Here is a 19,184-nt window from a genome sequence, read left to right as displayed (position 1 = left end):
GGATTCTAAGTAGTAATTCCAGGAAGTCTAGGTGTTTCAGGAAGTGCTATTAAGATATTATGCTTTTTCTTCCGGAAGCAGATCCTTGGACAGTGCACTTACATTTAGCCTTTTCTCTCTTGGCTTGCCCTGCAGCAGAAATCCTAACCTATTGAAAGCAAAGATGACTTCCTTTGCCAGGTGTATTAGTTGGAATTGTAACTGTTGCAGAAAGAAATAACTTCTCTTTCGAAAGTGAAATTATTTTTGAGGTCAGTGAAGATTTTTCTCCTCAAGGATGTCATTTTGCTACTAAGGAAAACCTCACTGCACTCATGTGTGCTACTACATTCCATTTCTCTGCTTTTCCAGATGGATTTGGTGGACTTAGAGATGGTGCAGAAAAATGGCAACTGAAACGATGGGGGGAAATGGAACAACTATCGTATTGAACAGGCTGGTGCTCCAGGAAATCATAAAAGTGATGAAAAAGATAGATATGAAATTGTTGTCCTCCAAATCCTGCAGTGCAAGAGCTAGAGGGCTCTCAATGACGCTACTGGGAGATCAAGTTTAAAACACATAAAATGCTCCTTCATGTTCTGAAATTTCAGATAGTGAATTTGTTTGCCACAGGATGTAGTGGAGGCAATGGTATCAGCAGGTTCAAAAGGGATTAGACAGTTTTGTAGACAGCAGGAGCCACAAATGGGCAGTGAAGTTATCTACCCTGTAACATCATTAAGATAGAAGTTCTGCGTGGAGGCGTGTGGGGGGAATGGACTGCAAAAGCAGTCAGGCTTCTGTATTTTCTAAATGCCACTGCTGGAAACAGGATATCAGGCTAGAAGGACCAGTTGCCTGATGCTGCAGGGCATTTTTTTCTGCAGTACTAGACTCATACAATGTTTTCCTTTGAAAGGTTCTTGTTGTTAGTGCACTGAATTCTCATAAGGATAATCAAGAAAAAAATGGTAGCGAGTATGTCAGTGCTGCATTGTTGCTACCTGAAATGTGGATGTGTGTTAAAGTCTGATCCACTGATAGTCAGAGACGGCAGCTTTTTGGAATATGTACAACTTGGAAAATGAACTTTAAGTTTGTATGTTTATTTTTCTTGGCAGTGAGTTCTAGTTATCTCTGAATTGAAAAGCTGTCCAGGTGCAGTGAAGCTGTATGGTGCCATGAGTACTCTAGCAGGAAGGTATGCAGGACAAGTATGCAGGAAGCTGAATTGGAGTTTTCTTCGTGCTTCCATACTGTGCTACTGAGATAGTTTTGTCTTAGTTCCAAGTAGGCCAAGTTGAGAGAATGAGACAGAAGAGGGACTTTGGGCCAACCACATCCACAGATCACAGGGGCCCAGAATTTGGGATGTGGCCCCTGTTCCAGGCACTGGGCTTTAGTGACACCACAGAGCAGCAGCTGATACGCCTGCAGGTTAGGGCATCCTGCCCATGCAGCCTGTTCAGTGCCTGCTCAACTCCCGATCCCTCAGTTTAACCCTAAATATTAGGGTTACTGCTCCTTATATATATATATCTATATCTATGTATATATATATATGACAGCTCTTCTGTTATTTGTATCCTTTATTTATTTAGATATTTTTTGTTATCATCATGTACAGCATTTAGTGGAGACCTGTAAAGAGGATGTAAAAATCACTAATTTACTTCAACCTAGGACACAGAAAAGTGTGAGGGTTTGGGGGTTGTTTGAGTTTTGTTCTGTTTTGGTTTTAATTTCCTTTTGATACTTTATTTTTTGAAACATTAAGCATATCAACAAAAACATTCTCTGTTTTAATTAGAGGAGGTGAGCTTTGTTCACATAGAGACTTCTGAATAATTATGTACCTCCTCTGGTCTGGGCACAGCTTTAAGAGGTACTTACCCAAGCCTTAAACTGTACCAGTACAGCTCAGGTCAGCTCAGTGTGTGTGAGGAAACTGGAGGTGCTCTGCTGTTGATGAGAATTCCAGTGTAAACAAATCCTCAGCAGTGGTCTCAGATGTGCTATCGGGAAACACATTTGGCTTTTAATCAAAAGAAATGGAGTGTTTGGTTCTTAAGAGAATCTTTCTTTTTCTCGTTTCAGTTAAATAAATGTTAACACAAATGAAGAGCTTTAAACTGTCTGACTAAAGCCTCAGCTAATTGAGCTTTGGTTCCGTGAGAGTTCTGATGTCACCGTCCTTTTTTGCCAGGTTTCTGCAGACATGCTTCAACTGGAGGACAAAAATAAACAAAAGGAACCTTTTAAAATCTTCTTCACACTTAAATACATTTATGCATATTTTTAGTTACTATTTACTTCTCACAAATTTGTCTTGACCTGAAAAATAAGAAGTCTTCCAGCTGTATTGTTTTCTTAACAAAGATCTGACCTTCATCTTTATAGACATAGTTTCACTAATTTTTCCTCTCAGCATTTAGTTCAAAGGAGCACTTCTGAGCACGCTGGCAAAACCCAGTTGTATTGTATATAACAGAGATGTGTGTTTTATATCACGGGAGTTTAGAGAACAATGCAAAGGTCAATTGTGTTGCTTGCTCTCCTGTCACATGATGTGGGTGTGTATATGAATGCATCCCTGGAATTCCACTGTGGGATCTGCATCTTTGAAGCTGATGCTAAAATTACTGCCGAGGCTCTTCCAAAGGCGGATACTGATAGAAGATTCAATGAAATCGAAGGTCGCCAGGCTGGTAGGCGTTGAAAGATACCTGGCTATGATACTATTTCTGATTTAATAATGCGAATGGGAGGCTAGCCCTTTGTAATAATTAGGACTAATTACTGAAGAGGTGTTGACAGATGGGCTAAGAGGAAACAAACTGCCTTTATCCAGTGGCTTAGAGTCAGATTACTAGTCTTGTGTTATCTGTTTCTCAGAAAGTAGAAGCTTCAATCATTCACTAAGTCTTCAAAGGGGAAAGGGATCCTAACAATATAGAGGATTTGGGATGGAGCTATGAAATAGGTCTTTGACTCAAAATGGCTAAATTAATCTCCTTTCCGTAAACTATCATACTTTTAAAGTTTGAGTTACAGATGGAGAATCTGATTCTAGTACTGAAAAATATGTGAAATCAATATTGATCACTGTCCTCTTGTTGTCGGCGCTGCTCCTGCTCATGGATTTGTCTAAACTCTGGTTCTTGCTGTTAATTATATTAATATGAATTCTTTGGTTCCCTCTTATGCCATGCTTGCTCTCCACCTGCAGTGGAGAAGAGACCATCTTTGGTACTCTCCCATTCAGTGTTCATTTATGCAGATCTCCTATCTGCCCCAAAAGCAGGACAAACATCTGCCAAAATTAATTACCGTTATTTACCTTGTTAGGAGTCAAGATCATGCATATAGCAGGAAAAATAAATTACCATATAATTGCATTTCCTGAGAAATTGCTCACTGCTGTAGCATTTCCTTAGAAAGTGTTTCTTCTTCCTTTTGGATGCAGCATCCAGCCAGCCAGCTGCATAAGGTAAGTAGATATGACTACCCAGGATGAATGGGGTTAGCAAAGACCTTCAGGGGTTAATGCTTTCTCACTAGAGTGAGTACTCAGTGTAAGTTACTTTACACAAATGATTTAAAAGTCTACTAACCCTCCATCTTCTCAAATGACTGCTTTTAAGGGCATTTCTTCCCATTCCCCATCATATATAGGTCCTGTCTTTCTGAGAAGCATGAGATAAATACAGTTGCATTCAATAGCATTTATAAGAAGAGGTAGCTTTCAATTATTTATTTACTTTTAACAAAAGAACCCTTTTAATTAGTGTTTAAATATTTATAACAGTTTTATTGTGCTGTAAAATAGGTTATACTTTGATCTAGATTTTCTGGTTTGAGATAATAGGACTGGTAAAAGTTTTCCTAATGAATTTGGTCAGAACATGACATAATCTGATTATCTGATGAAAGAGTGACACTTCAGTTCCTGCCAGCATAAAATTGTGGTACAATGGGGGGCTGTTCAGCACACATTCAAAGGCTGGGAGTTCAAGTTCAGGTACTGCAGGATTGTTCAACTTCCAAATTAAGGTGGTGAAACAGTTTTGCATTTTTCACTACTTGTTTTGGTCAGAAGTAGTCTGTGGTGGACGAGCAGGAAGCTTGAAGTTATGTGTGTAAACTCTGTAATTCTGTAACTTTGGGTTTATTTCTATTTGCTAAGTGGTAGCTAGTGTCACTCCTTAAAACAGAAACAACTGCTCAGAGCATGGCAGACAGAGGAAACAGTCAGTAATGGAAAGTAGGAATTAAGCAGCATCATTATTCAGTGCTGTTAGATGTAGGACCAGCTTTTATTAATATCCCTCACTGTCGCAGCGTAGCAGTTTAACGTGGCGTTACTCTTCTCTCGGAGCCTTGCGAGATCAGCATACTTAATCAATACATCCTGCTTGCTTATGCAGAGTCTTAGGTGATCAAACTGGCATGAAAGAACAGTTGTGGTTTGTGTCTAAAGCATAAGCTTAGCCTAAACTGTTAAACTGTTTTTATAAATTTGATATTCAGGTAATATTTGCTTTGTAAATGTCATTCCTGTTTGCACTGGAATTACAGTGATCCTTATTAGGTTTCTTGGAGTAAATTGCTTTCCAATAACTTGGCTTATCCAAATACCTAAGCTCTATTGGATGGGAGTCCTCACAAACAAATGATGGATACTATTAATAATGAAGCTTGAATTTGGAGGGATATTTTATAGCATAGAAATACTTCACAATCTGTGACTTTGACCCCTATATTTAAAGGAGATAAACACAACACTGTCGTCTTCGTTTTGTTTTGTTTTGTTTTTTGTTAATACTGAAGGAGTTCTTGGAGAAAGTAAAATGTCTGCAGCAAGTGTTAGGGTCTTTACTGAAAGGCCTTGAGAGTTCACCTGATTACAACTTTAAAGTTTTAGCCTAATGAATTGATGCAGATAAAAACACTGTCCACGGTGCCTTGTTCCTTAAAATACCACATGGCGTCTGAATCTGAACGGGATGGGGCTGTCTGTGCCTGGACTCCTAACCCCACTTCTAGGGTTTATGTCATCTTGGGAGGTCATTTATTATCCCTGCCTCAGTTTATCCATCTGCAAAGAACGACCTAAAGTAGTTCTGGTCTCAGAGATGTGCTGTAGTTTGCAAGAAAGTAGAAACCTTCCAAAGAGAAAATGGTTTATGAAATACTGGAGTGATGACTGAATCCTGCAAACCCTTCCTTGTTTGAGCAGTCTCACCAATATCATCTAGCAGTTTGGACAGGTGTAGTTCAGATCCAAAATTTGGAATTTGAAACATGAGCTGGACACAGATAGGAATTTCCTTCAGTTATTTAATATTCCTTCTTAGGTTTGCATCAGTTTATCCCATTTCAAACATTTTAAAAACTATTATTAAACAAATTTTGAGAACACAAACATGGGGATAGGAAGTGGGTACAGCACTCTGATACAAATGTATCTCCCACTATGGTCATGCTGCTTAAGTCCCAGACTGTTCAGTAGTGGGCAGCATCTTCCCCCCCTCCGCCCTTTAAGGAATATGTATTTTGTGAATGTTTTTTGTACTGCCTTTTAAATTCTCTTAAACTGTGTGATTGAAGCAAATGGAAGGATTTTGAAAAGCCCTGTCAGAGCTCTAGTTGCAGTGCATTTTAATTCAACTACCTCCTCTGCAAGACATCTCATACTTGGTAAGGTGTTTGCAGCAGGGGAGTATTTCATAAGCAGAGGAAAAGCAGATAGACAAGAATGCGAGCAGTATTAAAAGTGCGTGAAAAGTGGATTGCTTCATTGTGTCTTCATGAGAGTCACCACTCAGTATCTCCTCCCACCAGACCTGCAAGAACTGTGAATTTCAGGGTCCTTCCTATCCAAAGAAACTTGGAGTTCAGACTGTAAACAAGTCATTTTTACTGCAAGTCTGGTGAAAGCGAAATGAAATACAACAGTGCTGATTCCATGGGCGATAAAATATTTGTGTATACTGCTTTGATTGGCATTTAGTCCAAATGTGTAGTGTAAGAAAGGAATTTATATACTTCTGGTTTGGTTAAATCTAAGGTAACTTGATGCAAAATTAACATGCAGTGTCTTGTAAAATGCCCTGGAATACTTTTTAAAAGTAAGCAGGAAAATGTTTGAGTTTTTTTTTTTCCTTCTTATTGACCATATCAGGCCAGATCCTGAGCAGAGCTCAGTGTCAGTGGAAACAACTCTGTTTCTAGCTGTTCTGGACATGGAAGCAACTGGTAAATCATTGTGTGATGTGTTTCAGAAGGATAAGCTAATTTCCTACAGGTTATATTTTACTAGGTAATATCGTGTTACATAGGCGGTTCCTTAACACTGAAAACTCTTCAGTTATGTTTCACACTTTAAAGGGAAAAAAGGTGGAAGACAAAATGTCATCCGATTTGTGCTGTGCTTCGTGTTCCTATGCCCCGTGGGAGGAAAAGCAAAGTAATAGAACAGACAAATAAATAAACGTGGTGTTGAAACTGGCATGACAGTTTCTGCTCTTGCACAACGGAACTGCAATCAATTTATTGTCTTCATTGGTCAGATGCCAGAATAACAGTATACTATTATACAAGAGCAGATTAATTAAAGTGTAATTAAAATGAAATAAATTAAATGATCATAAAAGTTTGTCATGGGAAAAATATGTGTTTAGAATTAATTAGTTTTCAAATAAAGTGATATTTTAATTGCTCAGAGTTACAGAATCCTTAATTGCAGACATATAATTCTGGACCAAAACACTGCAGTTGCTGTAACAACTTGATATATTTCTTCTCTGTCAATTCTTTTTAATAGTTTGTTACTAAACAAGATTATTGCAGGAAATGTCTGCTAAAATATCTGGAAGATGTTTAATTAAGCCCACGCTATCTGAGGACATTATTAGCTCTTGGAACCGAAAGATTTGTAGCTGATGCTGCACTGAGCAGCACCCCTAATTAAGGAGGATGGGCAGGCAGAGCCCTGTGGCTGACAGATTGCTATGCATGGCTGAACGAGAGGCTACTCACAACAATCTTTTGATGGCCCTTGGCTTATCAATTTTCTGCTAGATTACAACGATTTATCAAGTGTACATACTTGTGTTCATTTTGGGTCTGGTGGTATAAACACTTTTTGCTGACGTTCTGCATTTTCATACTCTTCAGTTTTTCAAAGTCAAGCATTCATTGTTGTCGTCCTTTCCTCCCTCCCCCCATTCATTTTGTGGAGGGTGTGTTGCAGCTCTGAACTACTGTTGGCTATTATGCTTGCTTCCTTTCTCCAAACAAGGCTGTCTGCAGTTATATCATCACACTTTACCAAGGAATTAATGGTTTCAGAAAGTAAACCAGATGGGTGTCTTTCCCCTTGTCTGCAAAATGAACCTGTTTATGACAGACCAGAACTTCGTCTGTTTCAGCTGTATTTCAATGCTGCATTTTAGATTCCCTTTATTAAAAGCTAGCACAATGGCATGTGAGGCAGGGACTCACATTTTCAGACCCCATATTTTTTGGCATAAACTTATCCATGTTATTTGGCTGTCTCCAAAATGTTTACTTCAGTAAGATTTGCAATGCCCAAACTGTTTAACTGTGTTTAAAAAGGTCAACCAGCTGATAGCTGAAGGCGAATGTGTCAGAATGAAAGAGGGGGAAAAAAATTATCAGCCCGCCACAGTGGGAGTATTAGAATGATTAATGTTTATGTTAATTTATGGCTTTTACATATTGATTAATAGCTTTTTGTTTCAGTGACCAAAATGTGTAAGTGGCAATGAGATCCATATGCTAACCCAGTGTCTTTCAAATAATTACAATCATTCTCAGTTTTGTTCCCATGCTGAATACATGTTTTCATATAGGAAATAATTATTGTACAGTGACTGTTTTAAGGATTGCAGATGGAAGTATTTGAAAGTCAACCTCAAGACACAGGCCTGGGTCTCACTATTCCTGGAGGTTACACACTGACATTTATATAAATTTTTCTCACACTTCTTTACTTAAAATGGTAATATAATGTGGTTTAGCTTCATTCATTTAGGGGATGCTTGGAGACAAAAATGGTGCTAACACTGTGAGGAGCCAGTAACTGAGAGGAAATCATTAAAAATGTGTTGCATTGCATAATGGTTATTAGTAATTTTCTTTTCTGCTCCCATAAGATTTCTTGGCGAATCACCAACCTGCTGATAGGCAATTTTGCTTGCTATCAGTCCCTTGACTATTACAATTAAAATGTGGACATTTCCATCATTCATGGTCGAAATGTCAGGAGAGAAGGTAATTTTGGGGAGCTCCTGGGAGAAGATGAGCTCCTAACTTCCCTTGAAGTCAATGGGAAATGGAGGCTCTCAGCACTTCTCAAAATGAAACTTTTGAAGTGTTTTTCTGTGCAGGCAGTCATGGTTAGTTGTTAGAAATGATGTGGTGAGCATTTAGAATGAAGGCTGTGACAGCATTTAGTGTTCCCAACTTACAGAAGGAGGACTCTGGTCAGTTATAATGCTGGCTGTATGGCAACAGTCTGTGATATCAGGTGACTTTATAGCTTCTTCAAATCATAGCATTCTCTTTGTCATTGGTGTGGCTCTAGCTAACCAGCTTTGCAAGCGAGTGAATCCTCCCTAGAAATCCATCTGCAGTATCTAGACACTCTACTTTCCAGTGCAAACACAGGCACACAAATGTATGCTTCCAGCCCATTGTTCTGAGTTTGGTGTGGTGTTTTTTGGTGGTGGGATTTTTGTTTGTTTGGGGGGGGTTGCAGTCACATTTGAAGTAAAGTCTTCTTTGGTAGCTGTAGGGATGTAGTAATATGAAAAACAACCTAGTTAAGAGAAAGCACTTGGTTATCCTTACTACTGCAAATGTGAGGGTGCCCTAGTAGTACATTTTGCTGGTTACATTAGAACTTTGTACTAATCCTAATTTCTGCTTGAAATCAATTTCTTGGTTTTAAAATATTCTATGGATTTCTAATTTCCACCTCAAAATAAATTGAGGGGTTGGAGGCTTTTTGGTGTTTCATTTGTCTGATTGTTGTTTGGTTGTTGTGTTTGGGACTGTTGTTGGGTTTTGTTGTGTTGGGTTTTGGGTTTTTTAATTAGCATCCAAGAAGTCATAGAAGTGTAATACAGTTTATATCTCAACTTGGCTCCAGAGATAGCAAGGGAGTTTTAAACCAAGAGCTGTGGTGTTAGTTGACTGATGAGTGAATTTTCATATATTCTGGGGCTCTGACCTTTGCAACTATTTGTGTAGCACTCCCACATCTCTTGATCTGTGCAGGCAATTGCTGTACAATCTTCTATTGATTTTACTTTCACTCATGCATGTTCCTGTCTGCACACAACAGACATACCATATATTTCAGGGGACTAAGAACATGAAAAGCAGGCTGCCTGGCTTGGAATTTCGGATCTTAACCTGTGTGGCTTCTATCTGTTAGCTTGTAACAGGACACAAAAAGGTATTTCTTTGTACAGTCAGTTATTTTTCACTTTAGGTGCAAAGAGATTTTTCTGAGGACTGTCTCACAAGGTCCCTTTTCCATTGGCAGCTTTTCTGTTTCAGTGTGTTCTGCCATTTTTTGATTTGTACATGCAAAATCTTAAAAGTTTGCTTAGACATTTGCCACAACATGTCTGCAGAATTGTTTACCAAACCATATACCTGCTTTCAGACCTTTTGTTGTCAATAACCTAGAAAAACTCTCTTTTGAACTCAGATGAGGTGAACTTTAACTGATCCAACTTGTACAGATCTGTCTGGCATCTTTTTTCATTATATAGAGAAATGTTTATCGTTAAATGGGTTCCTGCAGCCCTAAACTCTTGCTCTCCATGTCCTAGAAGTGCCATATGGCCAGGCAGCATTTTGCACCAACCAGGGATGTCTAAGATGTTCTCAAACCCCTCTGTGTTTTGGCACCATTCAGTGAGGTGAATTGGGTGCTGCTGAGAGCCTCATGACCTTCCACTATGAAACACAGTTGTCTGCAGTGGTTTGCAGGCTGGAAATACGGGAATGCTGTGTTTGGAAGGCTCATACTGCAGGGGCTGCCCAATGAATATTAATGCTGGAGATGGTAAATGTATTGGAATACACAAAATTGTGTTGCATTGTTGATTTGAGGGAGTCCTTTGCTTCCACTGACTGCTATTACAGCTGGTGACCCACTTGGGAAACACAACCATGCACAGAGCAATGCTCTAGAACGTGGCAGAGTATGGCAAAGCTTTTGAATGAGTGCAGGTAGGCACAGAAGTACAGGCTGGAAAACGCCTTTTGTATGAATGAAAGAAACAGCCTGGAAAGGGGGAAGAAACATTTATTCACATCTTTCTCAACTCATTCTTTGCTCTGAATTTTCTGTTGGGAGGGTGGCACCTGGCAGGCCAGGAGTTCTCAAAAAATAACATGGGTTTTATGTATCTGTTTGTGAGCACACCTGGATGCGTTGAATATTTTGCCTTAGTAATTGTCTGCACACCTGCTGGTTTCAGTCCCAAATCAGTTTGCCAGACATGCCTAGAGAGATTTATTTCTCTTATACCTGAAAAAACTCTTTTACCACTGAGTTTTACTATTCCAAATAAGCCTAAAGAAAAACAAAGAGGAGGATTTTTTTCCTTGTCTTTGCTTCAGCCTTGGTATCTCAAACTGAACTGCGGAGTCTGTAGGGAGAGGAGGGCATTTGGATGATATTTTAATAGCAATTTGTTTTTGCTTCAATGTGTGATAGAAATACAAGTGACAGGAGTGGGAACAGGAGAGTTTCTGAATTCTGCTGGAATTTTTCCTGTGGGAATCTGTTAATGTTTTTAATTCTCTGAGAGGTTTTTCTAAGGTAATCCTTTTGACATCTACATATTTTAAATTACTCTCATTAAATAAAAGCTTAACTTTTTTATATCAAATGCTGAAGTGATGATACCAAAATACCACTGCACACACATTCAAATGGTTTGAAGATTATTCTAATTGCAACCTGAACAAAGTAAGTTTTGTGAGGGATGTTAACAGTGAATTGTTCTTCAAAGTAACGTCATTTTGAAGGAAATTCAATTGTTCTGGCATTTAGTAGAAGCAATTTTTTAGGCAAAGCCCTTTCTAGTGCCTAATATGTGGTGTTTAGCTGTTTGCTAATTGCAACACTAATTTGCACAACTAGGTTTCCCACTCCTTGCTCCGTGCAGGAGCCCAAGGGTTTGCAGTGCACCTTGTGAGAAGCACTTCCAGTTGTCTGTGTCATATGGGAGTGTAGCTCAGCCCCTGAAGGAGGATGCTGTTACCAGCAGAGGGAAGGCTGGAAGAAATAAACAGTGGAGCATCTTTTAAAAACCAAGATGGTGAAGTGTTTCATCTCTTACTGGTAATGCCCCCTTGCAAGCAAGCAATGCCATCAGCAAAAGGACTTGTATCTTTTCAGGAGGCAGAAGTCCCAGTATGAGGATATCTGAGGGACAAACATATTGTCTAGCCCCAAGATGCTTTAAATGAACTTCTGCAGGTTGCACTTTGCTTGTTCAAGCCCTTAAGCCAGATTTTGCTCTCAGACCAGCCTAAATACTAAGGAAATTAATTTAATTAAATATGGTGTAGATATCCCTAGTTAACAAGAACAGATTGGTCTCCCTGAGGCTAGATGGAGTTAACAAGAAAATAAATGTTGTGTTAATTAGAGAACTCACTTTCAGACACATGGGGTGAAACTATAAAAAGTCCTAGAGATTTAGGATTGAAAGTTCAGACAAAAATGAGTCTTAGGCTTCTAAATCACTTGGGCATTTGTGTAGTGTTTACTCAGGAGCTTCAGCCACCGCACAGTCACTGTACTCAGATGTTTGTAGCTGCCTGTTTAGCAAAGTAGGATATAGCCAGTGTCTGTCAGCAACAGTATGCTTTACTCACAGTGTGTGAGTAAAGCAGAGATACTGAGCTACCTGGTGAGTGGAATGTTACGTGTCTTTTTTTCTGAGGAAGCAGGAACAGGTGAATGCTTGCTTAGAATCTGTGCACTGAATTCTCATCTTTTTGTGACCTCATAGGACTTTCTGTTGATTTAGATACCTAGGAACTTTTAATTACATTCTGGTCTTAAGTGACTTGTCCAAGTCCATGGATGGAGAAGACAGCACAGATGCAATTTTGTAGTTCAGCACTTGTTGGAAGAAAAATGAGATGCTTATACTTCCACACTGCCATTCATCTGCTGAGTCATGATAGGAAGTAATAAGGAGTCCTCTCATACACCAAATAAAAAACAACAGATTCATGTATTAGATCAGCAAACAAGAAGCAAAGGACCAGGCTCCAAGGAGCAAAAAGTCACTTCATTTGCTTACAGCCTGAGAGTGTGTTTTCAGTTGTTGTCTTTTTTTTCCCTTCTTCTTCTTTGCTGTAGCCAGTCTGAGGATTTTTCTGAAATACTGTCCTTGTAAAGACATGCACCAGAGCATCTGTTTCGTGCCAGGTAAAACCCTTCCCACAGCCACGCACACACTTGCTGTCTGTCAGCAAAAACTTCTGTCTCAGTAATTAGAAAAATGCTATTAAAAACCTGCCTTGTAATCCCAGATAGCCTCTGGCTTGACTCAGTTCTATTTTGTCTTCCTTACTCAGTGCAGCAACCCAGCATTGTTCCACTGTGAAGAGGGACCCTGCTCCCCTGACAAGCCACCCAGCTACTATTTTATTTATATGATTCTACAAAGTGTCATTTTGAGGACAACAGCATACAGCTGTGGTGTCCCAATGAGGTGACCTCTAGGGACAAAACCCTTAGTCTAACAGGTTTGTAACACAGGTGAAGCATGTTACAGGCAGGCAGGATCTCAGGGAGCTGGATCTCAGCATGGGGGCGAACCTGTACATCATGTAATCACCTGGAAATTTACTCCAGCCTGTCATGAGTCTGGATAGTCAGACAACATCATAAAACAAATGAGTCAGGGCACTAAAACGTGGAGGTTAGCCACTGAGCTCATTATTTTCATACCTAATTACACAGTGCTATTGAGGGAGAACTGCACATTATGCTGAAGAATCCTATTTCATCACTAGTCCTAAAAGATAATTGTGTCTAATTAGGACGCATAGATTCCATAGTGATTACTGATCTATAAAGAAGGCAGAGATGCAACAGCAAGTGCATCCATGAGACAGCACTCAAAAGCTGACACTGAGGTGAGATGACAATTGCAGGTATAGCTGGTTTAATTTACCATGTAAGTTGTAACTCTAGTGCTCTGTTCCCATTCTCTGTAATTCCTCTGCTGTGAACCAAAGGGCAAAAAAACACCTGCTGAGCTTCCTGCACTGAATTTAGAACACTCTCTGTCTACTCTGAGGTAATACATGCTTGGAGAGCTGACCTCTGCAGAGGCAAAACCTGTCCTTTTCTGTGGGAGGCCAGGTCAGAAAGGAGAATCAGAAATACAAGCATAGTTGGTAATGTCACAAATAAAGCAGTAAAATATTTATTGCAATGCATGTTAGAATCTATTTGCCAATGAACTGCACCTACAGTTGAAGCTGAAGTCTGGGTGGTCAGTCACAGCAGGTCAGAACACAGAAGAGTCAACTTCGTCCTTTGGTGCTTGTGCAGAGCTGCCTGCAGAGGTGTTAATGTGGAGGGAAATACTTGGTGAAGGAGCAGCTCAGCAGGAGAGTGCCTGAGCAGGTCACACACTGTCACACTTCCCATGTTCAACAGCACCTGGTTTGCCAAACACTTGTCCTGCTCTTTGCTGACTCAGACCACATGTGAACCAACAGCATCAAGCATCTGTCCCTCTCTATTGATCCTTTGGGAAGTACAGCTGGTAGCACAGTAGTCACTGAGTTAGTGTGAAATCCTGCAGTTCTGTTTTGTAAAGTAACTGTGCTTGGAACCAAAAACTCCAGGACTGGGGAGTAATAAGATTGTTGTGTAAAAATTGTCTTCACTCACCTGAAATTCTTTTTGGTTGGCATGTTCCCAGCAATGATTTGACTGTGAGTGGAAAGCACAGAAGTAGTATTTTATGGGGAGGAAGGGGAAAGACTTGGCCAAGGGGCTAAGTGGAATGATAAATTGCTTGCCCACTGAAATTATGGGTATCCAGTTTCTTGTGTTTTATAGCTTTTTAGTTTTGCAGCAGGGAGAAGAGCTGAACAATTTGGTATTTCCAGGTGCACAAGAGGTGTGTACACATGGCCAGCTCCACACGTACCTTGCTTAAAAGGAGTGCAGCAAATAGCAGATTTGAAGGCTGCTTGATCAGCCAGTGCTAGGAGGAAATACGCCACACTGGCCAAGAGAAATAACATCCAGTAATGAGAATTCAAAGAAGAAAGTGACTAGGAAAAGTAAATGCATTTAAAGCTGTAATTTCACTTTAAGCTGCCTTACCATCTATGATGCCTGTGCCTTCTCCCTCCCTAGTTCATTGCTCGTATGGCTCTGCCACCTCCAGACCCACAGTTTGTGCTCAGAGGCACCAGTGCTGCAGTCCACACGCTGCACTTTTCCTGTGGAGGCCAAGAACCTGATGTTCCCATTCTTTTCTCTGGGTAAGTAAACCAGGATTTCTGGCTGAGCTGGGCATCGTGGGGACATGTAAACCAAAGCGTATTCTTTAGCTAAATTGTCAATCAACACAGCACCTGGGTGGTGAAGGGGGGCTGGGGAGGGGAATGTGCATACAGCTTCACTTTGCAAATAAAAAAAGGCAAGTACCAGACTGTCCTATCAGATTTTCTGCAGTGGCCACACTAAAAGCATCTGTTCTTACTGCCAGGTCTGAGAGTGGTCTTATCCATGTCTGGAACCTGAAAACACGCAGAGTGGACACAGCACTAGACGGCCACGGAAGAAACTCTGTCTACTGTGTGGAGACGATGGGTAGTAAAGACAAACTGCTCAGGTTAGCAAAGCAGGCAAATACTGGGAGATGAGTCTTGTTTCTGTGATTTCTGGAGTTAAAAAAACCAACCAAACAAAAAGGAATCACTCATTTCTGGGGTCACTGAAAGTCTCTTCAAAACATATGGCAATGTACAGAAATACAGAAAAACTGTAGAACAAAAAGTGGAAAGAATGATACAATTAATTTCTTTATGATACATAGTTGAGGACATCACAACAGCTTGAGGTCCATAGTGTCTTTTAGTACTGCACTGAGATCAGGTGAAGTCTTCAGATACAGGAATTAAATCAGATTGGAAGATGACAAATGTTTCATAACTGGTTTTCAGGGAAGATCAAAACTGATATAGAAGTTTATAAATAGGAGAAGGAGAAAAGGCAAGGAAGGAAGTGAAGAATTGGAGGTGGAGAACGGAAGACCAAAAATGAGCAAGAATGGGAGTTGCAGCCTTTGCTTTGTTACAGAATATCTTCTGGTCTTGGTTAGCAAGGGAAGGAATATTTGTGTACTTTGGATTAGACAGGTGATCTAGTGTGGATGCCAAAGTGTCTGTATGACTAGGAGCTGCTCTGACATGTTTATCTGGAGAAGACATCTCTTCTAATATACAGTGGAACTCATTAGCATTTATATTTGTTATCTGCTTAAGTACAATTATCAACGCTTTCCCCCATAAAATACTGAATGAGCATGGTTTTTCCATACCTCTATTTTTGCTGTGCATTTATAAGTTCACACAGCTGTGCCATTTTAGGACAGCAGTTACCTGTATTTTTTGTTTCTCTGCTCAAAAGGTAAATCCCATCAGTTTCTTGCAGTACCGCATTGTGTGCCTGGCACTAGAAATGTTTTGACAGTTTGTCACTCAGCTGAGCAGCAGATGGGAGTTTCTGTATTGGTGCTGAAGAAGTCCCAACAGTTTGTAGATGTGTATCTACCTCTGGTATCTACCTCTGGTGTGGTTTCATACTTCCATCAGGTGATACTGCTGATTAAAATAAGAATTGGATGAGAGATTGTGATGACTCCTTGCCCCATGTGATAACGTGAGGACACATACCCTGTAGTTTGTGGACTGGTGGAGTTTTGTTGTAGAGCCAGTGGGATCACAGGATTACGTAGCAGTTAATGCTGTGGTCTTTTTCTGCACCCCTTGGTCTTGCTGTCTGACTTCTGTGGGACAGAGACATGTGCAGAGGGGTCTCTGCCTGAGCTGCACCAGTACATGCATGCTACAGCCATTGATTCTCTGGGTGTGGCTGTTTTAACCACAGCTTTTCATGGTTTCATTCCTGCTACACGCTGCACTGCCAATGCCTCTCCTGTTGTGTGTCCCCACATACATAGTTTTAATGGTCTCCTGTGCCCTCCATGAGGCAGTGGACCACTGAAGAACTTTATCTTTGATGCAGTCTTTGTTGTCTTGCTATTTGTCTTTCAGCTGACAGCCTGCCTGACATTTCTATTTCATTGCCAAGGTGAAAGAGTGTTAAATGTGTTACTCTCTGCATACTCTTGTTTCTTTTTAAATTGGATCTAATCAATGGCAAAATGCAAGTATTCTTGTTGCAAATATGCTCAAACACTGCTGAGACCTCATAACTGTGCACGCACAGGCAGACAGGTTGTTTGATAAGGCTCTTAAGGCACAAAGAACCGTGATGAACTGTGACTGCAGTGTACCTGACTGACTCGCAGGTCCTCCCTCCTCTTAGTAACTTTTGAACCTAATGGCCAGTTCTGTAGTTAGTAGAAGGGTGGTGGTCTCAGTGATGCTGTCTCCCCACACATTTCCTGAAAGACCCAATTGATGCCCCAACAGTAGCTGGCACTAAGCTCCCTTGGTTCTTCGCTGCATGTTAAGGACCCAGCTTTGAGAGTCTAAGCTGCAGGAAGCCTGGCTCGCTCAGCTGGGCTTGCTCAGCTGAACCTGCTCAGCCTGGCTTGCTCATGGACAACTTGTTTTTCTGTGACAGCCAGGGTCGTGACCAGAGGATCTGCTTGTGGGATTTAGCAGAGGGGCGGACGTCGGTGATGGATTCTGTCTTCACAGAGAATGTGGGATTCTGCAGGTGCTCTCTGTTAAAGATGGCAGAGGGACGCTGGCTAATGGCCATGGCCTCCAAAGCCCTGGCAGAGGTAGGAAGTTTCTTGTTCTGGTGCTTGGGAGATTGTTTTGGTTTTGAAATGAGATCAGAAGGCTAAACATCATCACTCTCAAAATGCTCAAGAGGGGGCAGCACAACTAATAACAAGGATAGCACCCCAAGATTTGTCTGACATTTAAGTGCTTGCAGCTGATGATTGTCTGTTATGTGCAGGGGTTTTGAAATCTCTTCTGGTGCTGCTGAATACTGTTAAGGGGTACAAGAGTCCTTCTGGAGTCAGAAAGTCTGTCATCAGCTGGAGGTACTCATCCTCCATCTCAAGCTGAAAGTCATGTTTGGTGAGAGAAGGGGAGGTGCAGGTGATTTGTAATGCAGTACATGGTCTTCCACCTCAGGCTAATTCTTTAGCTGGTACTTTGGCTGGAAATAGTTGAATGACTATTGGCAGCTAGAGGTTTGCTCAGTGTAAGATAATTGTAGGGTCTGTTTCAGTTGCTACTGGCTAAGTCCACACCTAATACCCATTGTCACAGCAATCACTGACTGACAGCTTTGTTGTCTGCTTTGCTGAAATCCTACTTTTCTTCCCTTTGAAGGACTATGTGAGGACATCACACAAAAAATAATTTAGAATACTTGACATAAAAATACCAGAAACGTGGGGAAAGAAATAAAAGAAGTGACAGAAATATGGAAAGAAATACTGTAGCTAATTGCAAGCTGTTCCTGGCCATAAAAGGTCATAGGCTCTCTGGCCAGCAGGATGTGTATCTTGAAATGGAAAGCTGCATGTTTGATATACAAAGCACCGAGTGAGCACGGTACCTGCATTGCACGGGAATGTGAGCGTTTTCTTATTTACAAGTCAAGTACATGTTTAAGTACTTTGTTGGCTCACAGCCAGAACATTCAGCCTGTTGCAGAACTGAACAAACCTGTAGACACAACCACTGCACCAGCAAATACAACCACTCTAAGCGCCGTACCTTCTTGTGATCAGTGAACTCTCTCCATCCTACAGCAGTGCTCAATAACACTGAAGTTAAACAGAGCTGACAAGTGCATTCTTGTGTCAGCTGGAGAAGAGTTTTTGTGTCAGGCAAGGAACACACACACACTGTAGTAAAGAAGAATTAAATAATCATCTGGTCCAAAGAACAGACATTTACTCCAGTGTCTCTTACAACTCTGTTGTATTTTCATTTGTTGCCTGGGCCCTGCAAAGCGATAACAATTTGCTGTCTCCTGAGGTAAGAATTCCATGCTGTGTAAGAACCTCTGCATTACAGCTGGGTCGGGTTTCAATACATTCCCATAAGCTCCCATAATATATGGTGCTTCCAGATAGGCAGCACTGTGTGAGACACAGTACATTTGCAGCTTATGATTAAAATTAAGACTTAATAAGTGTTTATGCTTGGCTAGTGCCCAAAAAAAGAGTAATTCTGTCTTAAAACAGGTTCAGTCCATAAATAATGAGATCTGAACAGGCATTTATTTGTTCATGATTGCATTTAAATCACCAATTATGAGTTACATGCACTCTTCTTGCCAATTTGCCAGAAACATGTTAAAAGCTTTATTAATGTGAAAAAGAAAAAGGGTGTGTTTCCTTGTGGCCAGTTTTAGCCACCCAGGAACACTATTAACCTCAGGCAAAGGCAAATCTTTCTCCTATTAAGCAAAACCAATATAAACACAGAACTTCAAGTTTTAGGTTACAGTTGTCAAAGTACATGAAATAGTATTTATTGCTGAGGCTCAGCTGCCTCTAATGCAGGCAGTCTCTGCAATTGTCAATCTAGCAAAAGCAGCTCATGCCTCCTTGCCTTCTGCAAAAAGCTTTAATCATCTCTGTGGTTTTCTTTGTCCTGTGCAAGCTCAGCTGTAGCCCTTGTACCAGTTTGTTGGTTTTTCATCAAGGTAAAGCAAGGGAGATTTGGGCTTTTCCCTTTCAACCTACAGAAGAGTATTTACCACAGTGCACTCACCCCTCCTCATTCTGTAAAAGTTGCCATTTTGGAGAGCTCGTGATGAAAGACAGAAGATGAGAGCAGGTCACCTTCACAGCTTTAGCACATTTCCTGCAACAGTTAAGTTGGTCATTATGTCAATAGCAAGGAAGTTGCCAAGAGAAAAGCATCCTTTGTTGAGATTGTAGCTC

At 40.6% G+C, this 19,184-nt stretch overlaps 1 protein-coding gene across 4 annotated transcripts in view; it reads left to right on the top strand.

Annotated features, from left to right (window-relative positions):
* GNB1L (G protein subunit beta 1 like) overlaps positions 1-19,184 on the top strand; it is a 47,248-nt gene that overhangs the window by 10,160 nt on the left and 17,904 nt on the right. For all 4 annotated transcript variants that reach the window (XM_068157306.1, XM_068157305.1, XM_068157307.1 and 1 more), the window contains 3 exons: positions 14,429-14,556; positions 14,784-14,909; positions 16,889-17,051. In XM_068157306.1, coding sequence (XP_068013407.1) covers positions 14,441-14,556; positions 14,784-14,909; positions 16,889-17,051 — 405 coding nt within the window. In that variant the 5' untranslated portion in view covers positions 14,429-14,440. The remainder of the gene's footprint in view (positions 1-14,428; positions 14,557-14,783; positions 14,910-16,888; positions 17,052-19,184) is intronic.

Source organism: Melanerpes formicivorus, unplaced genomic scaffold (assembly GCF_026170545.1).
Source record: "Melanerpes formicivorus ecotype bairdi unplaced genomic scaffold, bMelFor1.0.p_v2 SCAF_36, whole genome shotgun sequence".
Classification (NCBI taxonomy): Eukaryota; Metazoa; Chordata; class Aves; order Piciformes; family Picidae; genus Melanerpes; species Melanerpes formicivorus.
The sequence above is the reverse complement of the archived record's forward strand: the minus strand, read 5'-3'. Positions and strand labels throughout refer to the sequence as shown.